This window comes from Capricornis sumatraensis, chromosome 7, assembly GCF_032405125.1.
Source record: "Capricornis sumatraensis isolate serow.1 chromosome 7, serow.2, whole genome shotgun sequence".
NCBI lineage: Eukaryota > Metazoa > Chordata > Mammalia > Artiodactyla > Bovidae > Capricornis > Capricornis sumatraensis.
In genome coordinates, this window is record NC_091075.1 from 107,913,027 (window position 1) to 107,933,409 (window position 20,383).

The window sequence follows — 20,383 nt, forward strand, 5'->3', positions numbered from 1 at the left end:
CTTTATTTTTTGGGCTCCAAACTCACTGCAGATGGTGATTGCAGCCATGAAATTAAAAGACGCTTACTCCTTGGAAGAAAAGTTATGACTAACCTAGATAGTATATTCAAAAGCAGAGACATTACTTTGCTGACTAAGGTCCGTCTAGTCAAGGCTATGGTTTTTCCAGTGGTCATGTATGGATGTGAGAGTTGGACTGTGAAGAAGGCTGAGCACCGAAGAATTGATGCTTTTGAACTGTGGTGTTGGAGAAGACTCTTGAGAGTCCCTTGGACTGCAAGGAGATCCAACCAGTCCATTCTGAAGGAGATCAACCCTGGGATTTCTTTGGAAGGAACGATGCTAAAGCTGAAGCTCCAGTACTTTGGCCACCTCATGCAAAGAGTTGACTCATTGGAAAAGACTGATGCTGAGAGGGATTGGGGGCAGGAGGAGAAGGGGACGACCGAGGATGAGATGGCTGGATGGCATCACTGACTCGATGGACGTGAGTCTGAGTGAACTCCAGGAGATGGTGATGGACAGGGAGGCCTGGCGTGCTGCGATTCATGGGGTCGCAAAGAGTCGGACGCGACTGAGCAACTGAACTGAACTGAATTTGGACGTGCCATCTCCTCCCTCTTAGGACTCTTAACGAATACACTTTCCCATTGATGAAAATTTGACGTTAGTAATATGTTGTAGAATATAGCATAAGACACATAAAAGATGAATCTGATATGTTTCAGTTACTAGCAAACGTAAATCATGGGGCTGTCATCTTTTCCAAGTGGACATTGTAAAAAGAAGAAGGGGACACTGGGGAAAGTGATGACAGAAGCTATAATGCATAGGATTCAATTAAATTACTGTGGCTACCCTCCACCTGTGCTTCCAGCACTACTGAAATTGATTGTTTCCTTTCAGTTTCTTACCTGTATCTTCATCTCCAAATTGAGTTGCTTTGCCTAAAGCTTTAAAATCTGTTTTCATATTAATTAATCAACATTTTAAAATTAGATGTCTATCTTTCAATTTTACAAGGGTATGCTTAGAGAAATAACTTAGCTATGTATTTGAGGCAAGAAATATATGTTTCAAAACAGTTTCTTTCCAGATTGTACAACATGGAATATGACTTTTCACAGTCAACTTCCTCATTAATATGGTAAGGTGATAAAAAGGCATAAAATGTGAGTCTTTCCAAAATTAGAAAACCTTATTAGATGAAGGTTAATTTAATAGATAACCTTGTTGAGAAAAATCTAAAAATATACAGATATATTTCAAACTTCGTGATTTGACTTTACCTTTAACATGTTGTTTTCTGATATCCTTGGAAATGGGTTTTTCCACCTGTAGAAGACAATGAATTACAATTATCTCTTAAATTGTGACTATTCCTTTTCATGACCTGCCACTCAGTATGGACTCATAACTTAGGTGATGAGTCCAGGACTCATCATTCTTACAGATCACCCTGTGTGTTTGGCTGGCAACTATTCAACGTGTGTAAACACCACCATGCCAGTGATGAGTGTAGGGGCCTCAGGTGGTAATTTGGCATAAAAAATACTTGGTCTGAGAATCAATCCTGCCTCTTATTGCTGTGAAACTTTGGAAAGGCATTTACCATATTAGGAGCCTTTGATTTTTTTTTCATCTTTTTTAACAGGGAAAATTTTGTTCATGTCAGTTCATGTCATTGAGTTATTGTGAAGATCAATATACATGATCAAGTCCATGACAGGGATTGAGCAGGCAGATCAAAGCGTAGCCTCGTGTAAATGCCCTTGTTGGGATTTCACCTTCATCATGTGCTGGCTATGAGAAGGTGGCCAGTCATTTAACTTTCTAAACTTCAGTTTCCTCAGCTGTGAAATGGGGGTAATAGAACTGATACTTCACAAGGCTGGCAGAACTACCTGAGATAGGCTGTGTGCCTAGAACAGGAAATAACACCAACCAAGCTGAAGAACTGTGAGCTGTCTTTGTTAATTGTATTAAAGGCACTGATAGGACTTCCCTGGTGGTCCAGTGGTCAAGACTCTATCTTCCAATGGAGGGGTTGTGGGTTTGATCCCTGGTAGAGGAGCTCAGATCTCACATGCCTCATGGCCATAACACAGAAGCAATACTGTAACAAACTCAATAAAGACTCAAAAAAGAGGCCCACATAATAAAAAGGGAAATCACCACTTAAAAAAGATAAAGGCAGAGTTGAACCCTTAAGGGCTTGCTGAATAATCTCCAGATATGAGGGTGAAGGAGGTGATGTGTGTTAGTAGCTCAATCTTGTCTGACTCTTCGTGACCCCATGGACTGTAGCCTGCTAGGCTCCTCTGTCCATGGGATTCTCCAGGCAAGAATACTGGAGTGGATTGCCATTCTCTTCTCTAGAGGATCTTCCCGAACAAGGGATTGAGCCCAGGTCTCCTGCACTGCAGGCGCATTCTTTACCATTTGAGCTACAGGGAATCCTGAAGAAGGTGATGGAGACATGCTAATGATGCCCAATGCCTTGGAAAGCCTTTAAGCCTAGGTGAGTATTGGGATCTATGATGTTTATTTTTATGTGTCAAATTGACAGAGACACAGGGTATCCAGATATTTGGTGAAACCTTATTTCTGGGTGTGTCTGTGAAAATGATTCTGGATGCGATTATAATTTGGATCAGTGGGCTGAGTAAGGCTGATTGCCTTCCGCAAAGCCAGTGGGCATCTCTCAGTCCATGGAGGGCCTGAGCAAAATAAAAAGGGAGGGGAAAGGTGAATTTGCTCTCTCTGCCTGACTGTTGACTCGGGTCGTTGCTCTTCTGCCCTTGATGACTGAGATTTACGTCACTGGTTCTCTTGGTGTTCATGCCTTTGGACTTGAGCTGGAAGTTAGAGGCCACCAGCATTCCTGGTTTTCAGCTTTAGGTGGCAGATTGTGGAACTTGAGCCTCCATAATCACTAATTTATTTGTATGTATATGTCTATATGCCTATATGTCTCGAGCCTTCTAGCCTATCTATCTATCCATTTGTGTATCTATTGTATCAATCTACTGGGGGCTTTCCAGGTGTCTCAGTAGTAAAGAACCCACCTGCAATGCAGGAGACATAGGAGATGGGGGCTCGCTCCCTGGGTGGGAAGATACCCTGGGGAAGGAAATAGCAACCCGTTCTAGCATTCTTGCCTGGGAAATCCCATGGACAGAGAATCTTTGTGGGATACAGTCCAGAAAGTCACAAAGAGTCAGACATGATTGCGTATACACACATCTCTCTATTAATATCTATCTATTATCTATCTACCTATTGCTTATGCTTCTAGAGAACCCTGACTAATACAGAGTTTTTGTAGTATACTTTATTGGTGCCAAGTTGAGGTGGTCAAGGTGAAGGGGAGGGAGGGTCATTGAACCCCCTGTTACCTGTTAGGTCTTGATGTTCAAAGTCTACCTGTTTTCCTCTGTGGAACACTGGACCACATAATTCTGCCTACACATGATGTGGCTCTTCTGCTGGTGAATATAGTCAAGCATCAAGTATGGTTTCGGTTTTGTTATTGATGTGGCTTCTTTCATCACACACACCCTCAGCTTCCAGTTCCTCCAGGGAGACCCCAGGGAGGCTGGTGTGCTGGAGGGTTTCTGTCAAGTTCTTGTTGCATCCTCAGCTTTCAATCTTCCCTGTGCACCTGCCCAGGAGAGAGGGTCTCTCCCAATGCTCTGCCCACCTCCCACTGCTAGCCTGGAGCAGGGGAGAGTCTCCATGGTCTTGGTCTTGCTGGGCCAAGACCATGATTAGGGGGTTAGGGATCAGGCTTCCTTAGTGACTGCTCTTCTCCTCTTTGCTGGCCAAATTCTATTTTTAAAAATTAATTAATTTTTAAGTAAAGTATCAATCTTAAAGGATATCAACCCTGAATACTCATTGGAAGGACTGATGTTGAAGCTGAAGCTCCAATACTTTGGCCACCTGATGCGAAGTGCCGACTCACAGGAAAAAACCCTGATGCTGGGAAAGATTGAGGGTAGGAGGAGAAGGGGATGACAGAGGATGAGATGGTTGGATGGCATCACCAATTCAATGGACATGAATTGGGCAAACTCTGGGAGATGGTGAAGGACGGGGAAACCTGGCGTGCTGCAGTCCATGGGGTCGCAAGGAGTTGGACACAACTGAGCGACTGAACAATAGCAATAGGCAATTTACAATGTTGTGCCAATCTCTGCTGTATGGCAAAGACTCAGTTACACACCTATATGCATTCTGTTTTAATATTCTTTTCCATTACGGTTCATAACAGGAAAGAAAGTGAAGTCGCTCAGTCGTGTCTGACTCTTTGCGACCCCATGGACTGTAGCCTACCAGGCTCCTCCGTGCATGGGATTTTCCAGGCATGAATACTGGAGTGGGTTGCCATTTCCTTCCCCAGGAGATCTTCCTGACCCAGGGATTGAACCCGGGTCTCCCACATTGTAGGCACACGCTTTACCATCTGAACCACTAGTCCTTATAACAGGATGTTGACTTATTTCCCTGTGCTATACATAAGGACCTTGTTGCTGATCCATTCTAAATGTAATAGCTTGCATCTACCAACCCCAAACTCCCAGTCCATCCCTCTCTCTCCCCCCAGCCCCTTGGCAACCACAAGCCTGATCTCTATGTCTGTGAGTCTATTTCTGTTTTGTAGATAGGTTCATTGTATCCTATTTTAGATTCCACATACAAGTGATATCATATGGTATTTTTCTTTCTCTTTCTGACTTACTTCACTTAGGATAATAACCCCTAGTTGTAGCTGGCCATATTCCATTTTGCGTCTTTGGACATTTGGATACATTTGGCTCTTTGGCACAAGAGTTTTTTGGCTGCATCTTCTCCAGAGGGACCTACACTTTGATGGTATTGGCATAGGATCCCAGGCCTAGAAGTATTTTATGCCCCTCCCCAGGGCTATTCTCATTTCCTATCAAGTACAGATTTTCTAATGTCTACTATATACCTGTAACAATGCTAGATTATGAGGGAACGAAGAAGAATAATAGGTTAGATGCAAAAGGTGGAATCATATGGATGCAGGTCTGAGTTTACAGCATATTATAACACAGGTTTCATTATAACAGAAGTTTTTCAACCTCGGCGCCATTGAGAGTTGGAGCCGGGCAATTTGCTGTGGGAGGCTGCCCTGTGCATTTACAGCGTGCTTAGTGGCATTCCTGCCCTCTGCCCACTAGATGTCAGCAGCGTTCCCCAAGTCTTAACAACCAAAAATGTCGCCAGTCATTGTAAATATCCACTAGGGGGCAAAATGTTCCCAGGAGAGAGTCACTGATAACACTGCATTGTGTTACTGGTGTAGAAGACTGCTTTGCATTGCTTTCTGCAGAAGGCTTCTCAGAAGCCTCTGGTTGGCCTAAGTGATGCAGCTCCCTGCTCATTGTATCTTGTGTCACCTCAGTCTTAACACCTTGTACTATTATTTCAAAACTGCCTCCTCCATTAGACTGTGGACACTGGCTCCTTTTTTTTTTTTTTTCTTTAATCCCCATTGTTGAGCATAGTGCTTTGTACACGGCAAGTGCTCAGTAAATGAAAAGATGGACAATGGTTTAGTGCTTTAAGATCATTGTAACCAGTCTAATGGGGCTTCCCAGATGGTGTTAGTGGCAAAGAACCCGTGTGCCAATGCAGGAGACATAATTATAGACCTGGGTCTGATCCCTGAGTCAGGAAGAACCCCTGGAGAAGGGCATGGCAACCCACTCCAGTATTCTTGCCTGGAGAATTCCATGGACAGAGGAGCCTGGTGGGCTACAGTCCACAGGGTCACAAAGAATTAGACACAACTGAAGCGATGTAGCATGCACGCATGCAATCAGTCTAAGGAATCAACATAAGAACTGGTTCCTGTAAGGACTGTTGAAGATCCAGTTCACAGATAGTTTAATCACCACGTAAATGTGCAAAACTAATTGGAATTAACTCCTGAGAACAAGGTTATAATAATAAAAACAAGTCTGCTTACCATAAAAACTGGATTATTCAAACATTGGTTATAAAAGCAAAACTCCCTTTTTTATTCGAATTGAGGCCAGGTCCTTATCGAATTAATTTATAAGACAACTTGCCTCCTGGCCAAAATTGTACTCATCTCCCACCTCCTATTTCTCACAAGATTTCACTTGATTTAATATGTTTAAATTTTAGTTCCACTTGTAAAGTGACCTAGCTGAAAGAAGAAATTTGTAACAAAAAACTGCAAAGACAGTATGAAAGGATATAAAGTAATAACAATGGGGTCTTAAATTCTGGCAAAGTCGTTTAAGAAAAATCAAATGAGAATCATCATCTTTTAAGAAAGCATTCTTCTCATGAAAGTTTACTTCCATGCAAAGAGGAATTATCAGTGGTTTTTCGGGAAAGAAAAGCTTAACTTTTTAGGTCAGATTTTCTACTTTTTATTATCATACAAGAATTTGTGACTTTAGCCTCTGGCCCAGTGACTCTGAAATTTCTATTGTTCCCTCACTATGTTTCGTGCTTTAGAGATGAGGCTCCTGAAATGCCCTCTTCCCTGTGTAACAGCGCTGTGTTGGGCCCTGCCCCAGTTGTACATCTTGGAGATAATTGCAAGTATCCACATGTATGGATGTGAGAGCTAGACTATAAAGAAAGCTGAGTGCTGAAGAATTGATGCTTTTGAACTGTGGTGTTGGAGAAGACTCTTGAGAGCCCCTTGGACTGCAAGGAGATCCAACCAGTCCATCCTAAAGGAGATCAGTCCTGAATATTCATTGGAAGGACTGATGCTAAAGCTGAAGCTCCAGTACTTTGGCCACCTCACGCAAAGAGTTGACTCATTGGAAAAGACCCTGATGCTGGGAGGGATTGGGGGCAGGAGGAGAAGGGGACCACAGAGGATGAGATGGCTGGATGGTATCACTGACTCGATGGATGTGAGTTTGGGTAAATTCTGGGAGTTGGTGATGGACAGGAAGGACTGGTGGGCTGCAGTCATGGGGTCACAGAGTCGGACATGACTGAGCAGCTGAATTGGCTGAATATGACAGCTCTGCAGGACAGGCTAGAGAAAGTGTCCATGTGGACAGAGATCAAGCTGGGTCTTTTTGAATTAGGTTTTTTTCCCAGGATACGACATCACTGACTCAGTGGACGTGAGTTTGAGCAAGCTCCAAGAGGTGGTGAAGGACAGGGGTAGCGTGCTGCCGTCCAAGGGGTCACAAAGAGTCAGACAGGACTGAGCAACTGAACAGCTACGACACGATATAAGCCTGGTAGTGGAATTTCCGGGTCATATGGTAGGTAGTTCCATTTTAAGTTTTTCAAGAAAAATCCTCACTGTTCTGCATAGTGGCTGTATCAGTTTACATTCCCGCCAACAGTGCAAGAGGGTCCCAGCTTGGTGCCCTGTGGTAACATTTAGATTGGTGGGATTGGGGTGGGGAGGGGGAGGGGTCTATGTGTACACAGAGCTGATTCACTTAGTCGTACGGCAGAAACGAACACAATGCTGTAAAACAACTATAGCCAGTTAAAAAAACAAAGAAATCAAACGGGGGAAAGGAGACTGGGTTTCTTTTCCTGTTAATATTTCAAGCTGTGGAGGTGATTTAGTTGCTAAGTTGTGTCTGACTCTTTGCGACCCCATGGACTAGAGCCTGCCAGGCTCTTCTGTCCATGGGACTTCCCAGGCAAGAATATTGGAGTGGGTAACCATTTCCTGCTCTGGGGATCTTCCCGACCCAGGAATTGAATCTGGGTCTCCTCCATTGCAGGTGGATTCTTTTTACCAGCTGGGCCACCACAGAAGCCCTCATATTTCAAGCTAGTCATATATCCAATTTCAGTTCAAATAACTGAGTTTGTTTGTCCATTTCCATTCATGTGCTGTGTGCTGTGCTGAGTCATTTCAGCCATGTCCGGCTCTGTGTGACCCCATGGATGGTAGCCCACCAAGCTCCTCTGTCCATGGGATTCTCCAGGCAAGGCGACTGGAGTGGGTTGCCATGCCCTCCTCCAGGGGATTTTCCAGACCAAGGGATTGAAGCTGAGTCTCCTGTGTCTCCTCACTGATAGGCAGGTTCTTTACCACTAGCACCACCTAGAAGCTCTTCCATCCATGTGACCAGTATCTACTGAGAACCTTTGACATAAAGCCACTGTGCTCGATGCTGGGGCTAAAACAGTCCCTGTGCTCAGGGAGGTGTCATCTGGTGGCTGACTGCTCTGTGCCAGGCTCTGTACTCGGTATGGATTATCATGAAAGCTATGAGATTGTATAGCTTAGACTGTAAAGGCTCAGAGAAGGCAAATAACTGGCCCAAAGAGGCAGAGCTCAAAAGTTGGAGCCATTAAAATGAGAATTATAACATTCATCTTGCAAGGTTTTTAAGGATTAAATCTCATTCATTCATTCATTCCCATCTTTCCTGACTGCCTTGCTTTCATTCTATTTTCAAAGCTCATCACTTGATACATCATCTTTGTATCTATTCTTTATCCATTCACATATCATAGGTCTCCACCCACTGGATGTAAGTTTCATGAGAGCAGGGCCTTGGTGGTTTACTGCTGCATACCAGAGTGGATAATTGTGTCTGGTCCATGGCAGGCTCCCAACATATGTTTCGTAAATGAATTTGTTGAGTGAATGATTAAAATGTGTAGCTTAGTATCTGTGTAAAGAGGAAGTGTTCAATATTTCATCCCTTATCTTGCTCTCCCAACCTCTATTGGCTGTGTTCTGTGCGAACGACTTGGTAAAAATTGTAGTTTCCTTTTCTTGTCAATATTTAAAAGAAACCCTCTAGTTAAACGAGTAAACCATTTACATAGATAATGCACAAGGATGAATGTGTTATAAATATTTAAGTGTGTTCACAGTCACTAATAAATGTGAAACAAACTTTAAAGAAAGAACAGCAAAATCTCTTTCTCTTTTTTAAAAATTATAATTAAAAAGTAATGCACAGTTTTGGAGAGAATTCTATGAGGTGGAAATTCTAATACAGGGTTTCTGGCGGGGGTGGTAAATTGAAATGATTTTTCAGGGAGAAATTTCACAATATGTACCAAAAGCCTTTAAAACGTTTTTACTCAATGGTTAAATAAAATAATTAAAAACCTTATATGAGGAGTGAAGTATCTGTAAAGATTATGCTTATTGATGCTTGTTTTATGACGGGAGATAGTTGCATGCCTGAAACAAATGTGCAAAGGAAGGAAAACCAGTATATACCATACAACAAAGACTTCCTTGCATGAAATACATTAGCATAGAAAACATTGACATGAAATTTACCCAAATGCTATGACTGATAGCCTTGCAACCTCAGGGATGACTAATTTGTATTTTGTGCAATGTTATTAAAAACAAAATATTATATGTGTTTAGAGCACTTACATTTACAAGATATATTCAACAGCTTTTTGAAGTAAGCATGGCAGAGATTGTTACTCCTGTTTGGCCAATGGGTGTTCAAAGAAAGAGGTTCAGAGAGGTTGACCTACAGTTGTCCCTTCATATCTGCTGGGGATTACTTTCAGCACGCCCCTTGAATATCCAAATCTGTGGATGCTCAAGTCTTTCATATAAAATTGCAGAATATTTGTAAATAACCTATGCATATCCTCCTGTATACAGTGAAACCCTCAATGGCTTGGGTTTGAACTGTGTGGGTCCGCTTGTACTCAGATTTTTTCATCAAGTACATATTAAGGAACCACAAAATCCTTGGTTGGTTGAATTATCTCTAGATTACTTGTAATACCTAATACAATGTCAATGCTATGTAAATAGTTGCTGGCATGTGGTAAATTCAAGTTTTGCTTCTTGAAATTTAATGAAATTTTTTTTTTTAAATCCTCGATTGAATCTACAGGTGGGGAACTGACAGATACGGAGGGCTGACTGTACTTATTACCATACTGTTAGCAGTTGGAATCATTGGGCCTAAATTTGGACAAAATGATATGTTATTATCAAAGAGATTTGAGTTTAAATTCTGCTGTTAGAGAACAGGATAAGTATTAAGTGAGATGCAGGTGAAAGTCCTTAGCCTGATGTCTGGCTCACAGAAAATCTCTCACAAATGTTAGTTCTCTTCCCTTCTAGTTACCTATTCAAAGGGCCACGATCCTTCCAGCTGAATTACTCTGCACCTCACTGAGCCTGACCTGCTCATCACCAAGGCATTCCAACAAGATGCCTTGGAAATGAGAGACGGTAAAGCTCTTGGTTGCTAGGCAGTGCCCATGTTTGGTTCATGCAGTCAAGCTTTTACTTACTTCTTCCAGCTTCATCCAGGTTTGCCTGTCTGTGGGGAGAGAGGTCTTGGAATCTAAAGACAGTGGTGTGTCCATCATACCCTTGAAATAGCGTGTATCTGTGAAAAAAGAGAAAAATTTTAAAGTCATACTTTACATGACTCTGCACACTGTAATGGACAAAATATTTGCACATCTACAAACTTAATGAACCATCACAGTATAGGCTGCTGCTGCTGCTAAGTCATGGCAGTCGTGTCCGACTCTGTGTGACCCAATAGACGGCAGCCCACGAGGCTCCCGTCCCTGGGATTCTCCAGGCAAGAATACTGAATTGGGTTGCCATTTCCTTCTCCAGTGCATAAAAGTGAAAAGTGAAAGTGAAGTCGCTCAGTCATGTCCGGCTCTTTTCAACCCCATGGACTGCAGCCTACCAGGCTCCTCCATCCATGGGATTTCCCAGGCAAGAGTACTGGAGTGAGTTGCCATTGCCTTCTCCACACAATATAGGCATGGGCATGTAATTCTACTTTCACTTAACAGACGAAGAGACTGAGGCTCAAAGAGGAGAAATCACTTCTCTTGGTTCATATACATAAATGCTGAAGTCTGGACCCAAACCTTCTTCATTCTCTTAACCACCTGGGAAATTCTACTCATCCTTCAAGGCCTGGACAGTGTCATGCCCTTCAAAAATCTTCCTAGACCCCACCCACCTGCACACCACCCTGGATCTCTTTTCTTTGTTACACACTGCTCTGTGCTTAGTCACTCAGTCATGTCTGACTCTTTGCGACCCCATGAACTGGGCTCCTCTGGCCAATAGGGTTCTCCAGGCAAGAATAGTGAAGTGGGTTGCTATGCCCTCCTCCAGGGAATCTTCCCAACCCAGGGATTGAACTCAGGTCTCTCACATTGCAGGCAGATTCTTTACCATCTGAGCCACCAGGGGAGCCCATGAATACTGGATTGAGTAGCCTGTCCCTTCACCAGGGGATCTTCCCAACCCAGGAATAGTACCAGGGTCTCCTGCTTTGCAGGTGGATTCTTTACCAGCTTACAGGGAAGCCCACATTACATACTTAACACACATATTTTATACTTAACATGTATTTCTATATACTTGTGCTTCCTTGGTGGATTTGTGGTAAAGAATCCACCTGCCAATGCAGGAGACATGGGTTAGATCCCTGGTCCAGGAAGATCCCCTGGAGAAGGAAATGGCAACCCACTCCAGTATTCTTGCCTGGAGAATCCCATGGACTGAGGAGCCTGGCAGGCTATAGTGCACGGGATTGCAAAGAGTGAGACATGACTGAATGACTGAACAACAACAACCAATATATAATTAACATAGTTATATACATTATATACCAAACTTATTCTATCATACTTACCTTTATATCTCTTGATCAATGCCAACATGATAACTGGCATACAATAAATATTAATTAATGCATATTGAGTGGATGAACAAAGGGATATCATTATTATTTACAAGGTGATTGTCCTCAAAGGGACTTCTGTAGATTCATTTCAGTAGGTCAGGGTCTCAAATCGCAAATGCTTCCTCTTTTCCCTCACAACACTTTGCTTTATTTAAGGTTCAGAGACCTTGCTGAAACTGTGTAAGGTGCCCCAGTTACAAAGAAGAAAAGATGGTGTATAATAAGCTTTTCTTTCTCTTCAAAGCCTGGCTTTGCTGCCATGCTCTTGTGCTACTTAGATGCTGGCTATGAGCAAGACAGACCAGCCCTATTAAAAGCCTTCCCTTTTGTTCTGCTCTCTTCTCTGCAACGCTGTCTTAACAGGGATGTTGCCCACATCTCTGCTTGTCCATCTTCTGCCATGTTCATCCGTTGTTTCTCAGACTCAAGGTATCATCATGGGGATTCTCTAGGCAAGAATAGCGGAGTGGGTTGCCATGCCCTCCTCCAGGGGACCTTTCCCAACCCAGGGATCGAACCCAGGTCTCCCACATTGCAGGTGGATTCTTTATCATCTGAGCCACCAGGGAAGCCATCATGATAATAATAAATAGCCGCAGAGCTTTGACTCTGCACCGAGTCCTCCTCTGAGAACTCAACACGCATCTTCCCTGTAACTATCTGGGTTACGTGGGGTAAGCTCTATGTTCAGATATCTTGAACCCTGTCTTAGAAAATGGTTTTCAGGTGCTTGCTCCAGGTCTCACAGGTAATAAGCTGTGGAAGCAGGATTTTAACCTAGAGTTGCTAATTCAGAACCTGCATCTTTAGTCACTCTACAGTATTGCAGCACGGGCATGTGATTTTCAGATTTCAGGCCCTAAACATTACCTGCATATTCAGATTCCTTAATAGGCCTGGCTGGTAAGATTTTCACTGATTGCCAGTCTTCTCCCATGTGACGCTCAGGGTCTTCATAGTCACCATCTGTGTGGCCTTTTGCTCCAGCCAGGACTGCTATGGAATTCCTTTCCTAAGGAAGGGACATTTCAGTAAGTCAACGGAAGGCACAACAATGACAAAGATTACAGGCTACAGTGCTGGCCAGGGGAGTAATAGAGATTCCCTTGGCTGTGAGTTAAAGATTTAAGAGTCTGGAGTCTAGGGGAGTTAACCTCTCATGGCGGCAGAATTGTAACGATATCCTTAGAAAGCATCATGGTGGTGTGAGACACTCCCTTTGTCTCTCCCCTTCAATCTGCAACAATTAAGACATCCATAACTCAACAGAGAATTGATGCTTTTGAACTGTGGTGTTGGGAGAAGACTCTTGAGAGTCCCTTGGACTGCAAGGAGATCAAACCAGTCAATCCTAAAGGAAATCAATACTGAATATTCATTGAAGGACTGATGCTGAAGCTGAAACTCCAATACTTTGGCCACCTGATGTGAAGAACTGACTCCTTCAACATTCTGATGCTGGGAAAGACTGATGGCATTAGGAGAAGGGGATGACAGAGGATGAGATGGTTGGATGGCATCACCAACTCTATGCGCATGAGTTTGAGCAAGCTCCGGGAGTTAGTGATGGACAGGGAAGCCTGGCATGCTGCAGTCCAAGAGTCAGACATGACTGAGTGACTGAACTGAACTGCACTCAACAAAGGTTCCTCTGCCCAAGACACTGGGACTCCAGAGAGCCCCACGTGTCTGTTCATCTGAAGAAGGCTAGATTGGAATATATAGAGTGGGTAGAACTGGGGCAAGAGTAGCAGTAGTGCCCCTAACCCTGAGCCCCAGAAAGCCTGGCGGCAGCAGCAGGGGTGGCGCCATGACTCTAGGTCATGGCTACAGTGGTGCCCATGAGCACAGGGCACTGGGCAGCAACCCCGGGCGCACCAGTGACTCTGTCACCTCCTGCCCATGGCAGTCTCACCTTGCTCCCCATCCCTTGCTATGGGGGCAGTCCCAATGTGCCAAGCAACACTGGACACAAAGATGTCAATGGCAGCGGTGACATTGGCATTAGAAAGGCACCCGCAGTGACCCCAGAGACATAAGCAGAAATGACAAGGGCACCAGAGGCCACTCTGGTAGAAGCAGTGGAGGGTGGAAAGTGCCAATTCTCAAATGGAGCTGAGGTAAGAAAAAAAATAAACAAGCCAAAAACTTGTGCTTTAGCAGTGTGTACTGAAAATCGGAAGAAAGGTCTCTAATTACCAAAGTGTGGATCTTTCAGAGGCAAAGTAAACAAAGCTTTACGTAAACAAGAGGGGTGTTTACTACTTCACATGCATTAGCAGAGGAACTGCTCATCAAGCACCACGGAAACCGTGGTAACAGAGTCTCACATCCTGGACATAACAATTACCCAGGAACCAAACTTAAAGTCACGGCAGATGATGATCTAATTGATGGAGGAGTCAAAAGAAGAAACTCAGAGTTACAAGAAAACTCAGAGAGCAATTCAGTGAGCTCAGGAGTAAATCCAGTGAACAGAAGCAATACTCACCAAAGAGACTAAAACTCTAAAATAGAAGAACCAAACAGAGATTCTGGAGCTTGAGAACTCAATACACGAGATGATTAGAAAGCATTGGAAACAGGGCAGACCGTATGGAAAAGAGAATCAGTGAGCTCAAAGAAAGAAATCTAAGAATGGTTCTCAGGTAGAAGAGGAGAAGAAACTGAGATTTTAAAGCAATGAAAAAATTCAATGAGAACTATCTGATTCCATTAGAAAGAAGCAACATGAGAAGAGTGGATATGCCAGAAAGGGAAGAGAGGGAGAAGGGAGCGTTTGTTTAAAAACTTAATAGCTGAGAACTTTCCAAACCTGAGGAAGGAACTGGATATACAAGTTCATGAAACTCATAGAACACCTAATTATCACAATACAAAAAGATTTTCTGCAAGATACATTACATCAAAACTGTCAAAGGTCAGTGATGAAGGTTTTAAAAACAGTCAGGGAAAAAAGATAGTCACCTACACATGTACTCCCATTAGGCTATCAGCAGATATCTAAGAGAACCTCTACAGGCCAGGGGAGAGAGGAATGATATATTCAGAATTTGCTGTTTCATCACTAAGTCATGTCTGACTCCATGAGACCGCATGGACTATAGCCCACCAGGCTCCTCTGTCCATGGAATTCTCCAGGCAAGAACACTGGAGTGGGTGGGTAGCCATCCCTTTGCCAGGGAATGTTCCCAACCCGGGGATCGAATCCTCATCTCCTGCATCACAGGATTCTTTATCACTGAGCTACCATGGAAGAGTCAAAAATGCTGAAAGATAAAAGATGCCAGTCAAGAATCCTCTACCCAGCAAAGTTACCTTTCAGATATAAAGGAGAAATAAAGGCTCTCCCAGACACACACACCTGAGGGAGTTCATTACCACTAGAGCAGCCTTACAAGAAATGTTGGAAAGAGCTCTTCTGCCTGAAATAAAAATGGTAGAAGTACACTATACTTTGAGTAAGTGATAGACTACCAGAAGTGTCTTAATGAGACAACGTATGCAAAATGTTGAGAATATTGCCTGATGGTCAGCACTCAATAAATACTAGCTGTAAATATTATTATGACTGCTGCTGTGATAACAGCTACTATTAAAGAAAGTCTGAGATAAAGGAGGCCGACCCATCATACTTTGTTCACCGCCCTTTAAAGCCTTTCTAACACTTGTTAAGAAGTTTATATGTCCTAGGTGCTTTCTGTACTTTATTTCATTGTATAAGCAGAAAAATCTCTGAGGTGATTTTACTATAGTGTAGGAAACTAGAATTATATAGGTTTAAATTTAAATTCTAAATCTGCATTATTCTCATTCTTTAATATGTATATTCTCTCTATATACATATATTCTCTAATATATATAATATATATTATCCTTGTTATTATATATAATACCATTATATATTATTATATAATATGTATTAATAATTTGATATGTATTATTCTCATTGTTATATGTATTAATAATATATATTCTATATATATTAGAGAACAAGAATAATGCAGAACATATATTATAAATATATATTTATATAGGGCTTACTAGTCCTAAGCCTCCAAGTGCGTGCCTTTTTCTATCATCACTCTATCAAAGCAGTTTGGTAAAGGTAAAGACTAGTTATAGGATGAGTCTGGTTTCCAGGTAAGCAATAGCACAGTAGGGACTCACCAGGCCCCTATCGGGAAAACTTTTTGGGCTTCATTTTGGCTCATGGCAACTCTGATCATTCAACACAAAAGGTGGAATGCAATTTAGTAAGTCTGTGTTCTCCATGAGACAACATAAACCTTTTTAGTATTTGTCTACTGTTAATATTGGGGGTTCTTACTAAAAGCTCAGTATGTATAAGCCTTCCACTTTATAAAATATTTTGGGACTGATTGATTGTTTGTGCATGCATGCATGTGTGTGTGTGTGTCCTAGGGTGAGAATTCATAGTTTTAATTCTTAAAGAAGTCTTGCAAAAAGTAAAGAACCAAAGGTTTTACAGGTAAATTCTATCTCATATATCTATCATCTATCTCTATCATTTCTATCCATTCCATTTATCATCTATAGATATGTTATAGCTATTTAAATTATGTACACATAATTGTTAATAATTAAATTATTTATAATATTAGCTAGCTGATTTCACATTATAAATTTAAAATTTTCTTTCAGATATTAAAATTCTTTGTAAATATTATTAATAGAAGATGGCTAAAACTCAACATTCAAAAAACAAAGATCATGGCATCCAGTCCCTTCACTTCGTGGCAAATAGATGGGAAAAAATGGAAAGTGTCAGATTTCGTATTGTTGGGCTCCAAAATCAATGTGGATGGTGACTGCTGACAAGAAATTAAAAGATGCTTGCTCCTTGGAAGAAAAGCTATGATAAACCTAGACAGCATATTAAAAAGCAGAGACATCACTTTGTTGACAAAGGTCTGTCTAGTCAAAGCTATGGTTTTTCCAGCAGCATGTGTGGACTTGACAGATGGACCATGAAGAAGACTGAGCGCTGAAGAATGATGCTTTTGGACTGTGGTGCTGGAGAAGACTCCTGAGAGTCCCTGGGACTGCATGGAGATCCAACCAGTCCATCCTAAAGGAGATCAGTCGGGAATACTCATGGGAAGGCCTGATGCTGAAGCTGAAGCTCCAATACTTTGGCCACCTGATGTGAAGATCCAACTCATTGGAAAAGACTCTGATGCTGGAAAAGATTGAAGGCAGGAGGAGAAGGGGACAATAGAGGATGAGATAGCTGGATGGCATCACCGACTCAATGGACATGGGTCTGAGCAAGCTCCAGGAGGTGGTGAAGGACAGGGAGGCCTGGTGTGCTGCAGCCCATGGGGTCGCAAAGAGTCGGACACGACTGAGTGGCTGAACCACAGAACAATATGAATATATCATAATATATTCAATGATTTTTCTATTATTGAATATATAACATGATTCCTTTGTGTTACCATTTAAAATATATTATAAAACATAAATGAGTATTTAATTATTCATCCAAATTTTAGGTTAATTCTTTAATTTGTCCCATAGAATTATGGGATTGAAGAAAATAAATATTTTTATATTTGTTAATCTTATAAAATTGCTTTCCAAAGAATTTCTTGTTATTTAAAATTTCACTGTGAGTGTTGGGAAGTGCTTTTCTCACCACACACTTGCCAGCATCATGTGTTGGTATTTTCACTTTAATTAGTCATCATAATGACCATTATGGGTTTATTTTTATCTCCACTTTATAGCTGAGGAATTGAAATATGTTTTTTCTTTGTCTTTTTCTGTATTAATGCCTTAATATATTTATTTATCCAGCTTTACCAAGAAATAATTGACATACATCACTCTGTGGGTTTCAGGCATACAGCACAATTATTTGACTTACACGCATTGTAGGAATACCGTGTTCTACCCAAGACGTGAAATGCACTTTTCTCTGCCAGGAAATCATGCCATTTGGAAAAGTTTAATGTTTTACAATTCACCAAGTACATAGAAAAAAGCCACTTACTTTGTAAATCTCAAAGACTGACAAAATAGGTAAAGAAAGCCGCTGACTTACACTATCAAGAAGAGGCTCGTTAATAGTCTGGTACTGTCCTGCCAACAGAAACAGCAAAATGTTATTGCAAAACATTGGAAAGACTGGGCCCTTGTTTTTCTCCAGAAATCTTGTGCTCATTTCACTTAATTGTTCTTGACTGTAATTGCTCAAAATGAAGTGCACATTTTCATGCTTCTCGCTCTATCAGCTGCTCTTGCCTAACAGGGGCAATTGGAAAAGGAGGAAAGAAAATCAAATCCCAACTCAGAAGGCTGGCTTTTTCTACAGCAGGTCAGTGTTCCCACTGAAAGAGAAGCAAAGTTAGAAGGAACTCCACCTCAAAATTAGTTGCACCCAAGTGATGACTCAGCAGCATCTCAGCCAAGGACCTGGGGTGCTGTCCCCTCCCCCTCTGACACACATGTTGCATTTGCCTAATCTATCCACACACTGTTATCTATCCAGACATTGCTTTCTTGAACAGACTACATGATTTGAGCTTCAGTTCAGTTCAGTCACTCAGTCTTGTCCGACTCTTTGTGACCCCATCAACTTCAGCATGCCAGGCCTCCCTGTCCATCACCAACTCCTGGAGTTTACCCAAACTCATGTCCATTGAGTCGGTGATACCATCCAACCATCTCATCCTCTGTCGTCCCCTTCTAGTTTGAGCTTAGGGACCATATCTACTTATTCATCTCTCCCTGGCTTCAGGTGCAGGGCCCAAATGGACCACATGAGTTCTTGATAGGCATTTGCTGAATAAATATTGCTCAGCCGGGGGTGCTTCAACACTCAACTGCTTCCTTTGAACTTGATCAATGAAAGATTGCCCAAAGGTTATCTAGTGCAATCAGGGTAAATGTTTCACATTTCATCCTCAGATTATGCAAAGCCACCGAAGAATTGCTCACATAGCCTACAGGTCTTTTGGCTTCCTCATAGACTTAATTTTCCTAAATTACAGTATGGGTTCATGCTGTTCATCTGAATTTAGGAACACCGTAGGCAGAAAATGTTCTTATCATGTTCTGTTAATTAGCACATATGTGAGAAGCTTCTAGCAGGTCTCAGGATTGGAAGCTGCACAGAGCTTAGCTTTTCGTTTGCTTTGAGTGAAGGAAAAGCATCAGTCCTAGAAAAGAGCGTATTTCCCTTCCTTTGGCTGATGAGACTCTCAGGACAAATTTCTGGCCTGTGTCCCAATAGTGTAGAGGACTATGGCACGATATGTATTGCTACCTTTCGGTCCAGTTTCATCATGTTCTATAACTTTTGTCCATTCACCCTAAATTCTCTTCCCACGTGTGTGTGCTAACTTGCTTCGGTTGTGTACGACTGTTTGCGACGCTGTGGACTCTAGCCCGCCAGGCTCCTCCATCCATGGGATTCCCCAGATGAGAATATTGGAGTGGGTTGCCATGCCCTCCTCCAGGGGATCTTCCTGACCCAGAAATCGAACTGGCGGCCCTAACGTTTCCTGCATTGGCAGGCGGGTTCTTTACCACTAGTGCCACCTGGGAAGCCTCTCTTCCCATACTGAGATTCAAAATTAATAGTTGTGAATTTGTGTCAGTATGCCCAAGTCTTTTGTAAGGTATAATGTGTAAATTCATGGAACTTTGGCTCAGTGGAAACGCAGGTCTCTGGAATTTGCTTAGGACTCAAGCATGGGGCCAGTGTCAAGTAGTCAAAGCGAATCTCCTTGAGACAGTGAGCCAGGAGGAGCAGAATCCTGTCTGCACTGTCCACTGTCCATCCTGGTGGTAGGACCAGCAGTGGTCACCCCCCTGGGGCACTAATACCATCTTCCTGTCTCAGTACAGTTACGCCCACTACTGAGATCCCTGGCAGAGAAACCCACAGGTTTTTCAGCCCTTTTGCAATTTGTACTCTCTCATGAGGAGAAGGAAATGGCAACCCACTCCAGTATTCTTGCCTGGAGAATCCCATGGACAGAGGAGCCTGGAGGGCTGCAGTCAGTGGGGTCAGAGAGTCGGACACGACTGAGTGGCTAATACACACACTCTCTCTCTCTCTCTCTCTCATGAATTAAGTGAATAGTCACCTGTTACACCAGCCAGTCTGGCAGGAGCAAATGAGCATAGAATTATTGGGGAATTTCTCTGGTCTTCGTGATCCAGGACAGCAATGCCACTAAGTCCAGGTTCAGTATCATTTCATTTTAGGAGACTGGCCTCCTTGAGCATAGTCACTGTAACCACGTCTTCATGGAGAACGGAGAAGTTTCTTCTTTCAGCGGCCTGGCAGTCTGAGCCCCTCCTGGATTCCCCACGTACGATACACGCCCCTTCTGAGTCCTTGCTTGTGTTGATTCCACCTGGAGTCCCTGCCTCCTCCGTTTTGTTTTCCAATATGCTCAGTGTCCTTTGAGATTCTCCTGGGGCTTCCCTTTCTGACCCCTCCAGGTTACTTTAATCTCGCTAAATCGTTAGAGCTGTTGTTTTCTGTCTCACTCACCACGACACTTAAATAAAGAGGCAGCATCTGATTGCTTCTTTGTTGTATACACACGCCATCCTCCTGTAGGGAAGGGAGTGCATTGTCTTTTATCTCTGTGACCCTCAGCACCTCTCTGTGTTATGAACAAAGCAGAGTT

At 42.6% G+C, this 20,383-nt stretch overlaps 1 protein-coding gene across 1 annotated transcript in view; it reads right to left on the reverse strand.

Moving 5' to 3' along the window:
• Nucleotides 1–20,383, reverse strand: part of CLNK (cytokine dependent hematopoietic cell linker) — a 115,543-nt gene that overhangs the window by 69,680 nt on the left and 25,480 nt on the right. Inside the window, exons 4-7 of the mRNA XM_068974985.1 lie at nt 17,782–17,819; nt 12,582–12,723; nt 10,285–10,382; nt 1,290–1,335 (exon numbers count right to left, since the gene is read on the reverse strand). Of these exons, the coding sequence (XP_068831086.1) occupies nt 1,290–1,335; nt 10,285–10,382; nt 12,582–12,723; nt 17,782–17,819 (324 nt within the window). The remainder of the gene's footprint in view (nt 1–1,289; nt 1,336–10,284; nt 10,383–12,581; nt 12,724–17,781; nt 17,820–20,383) is intronic.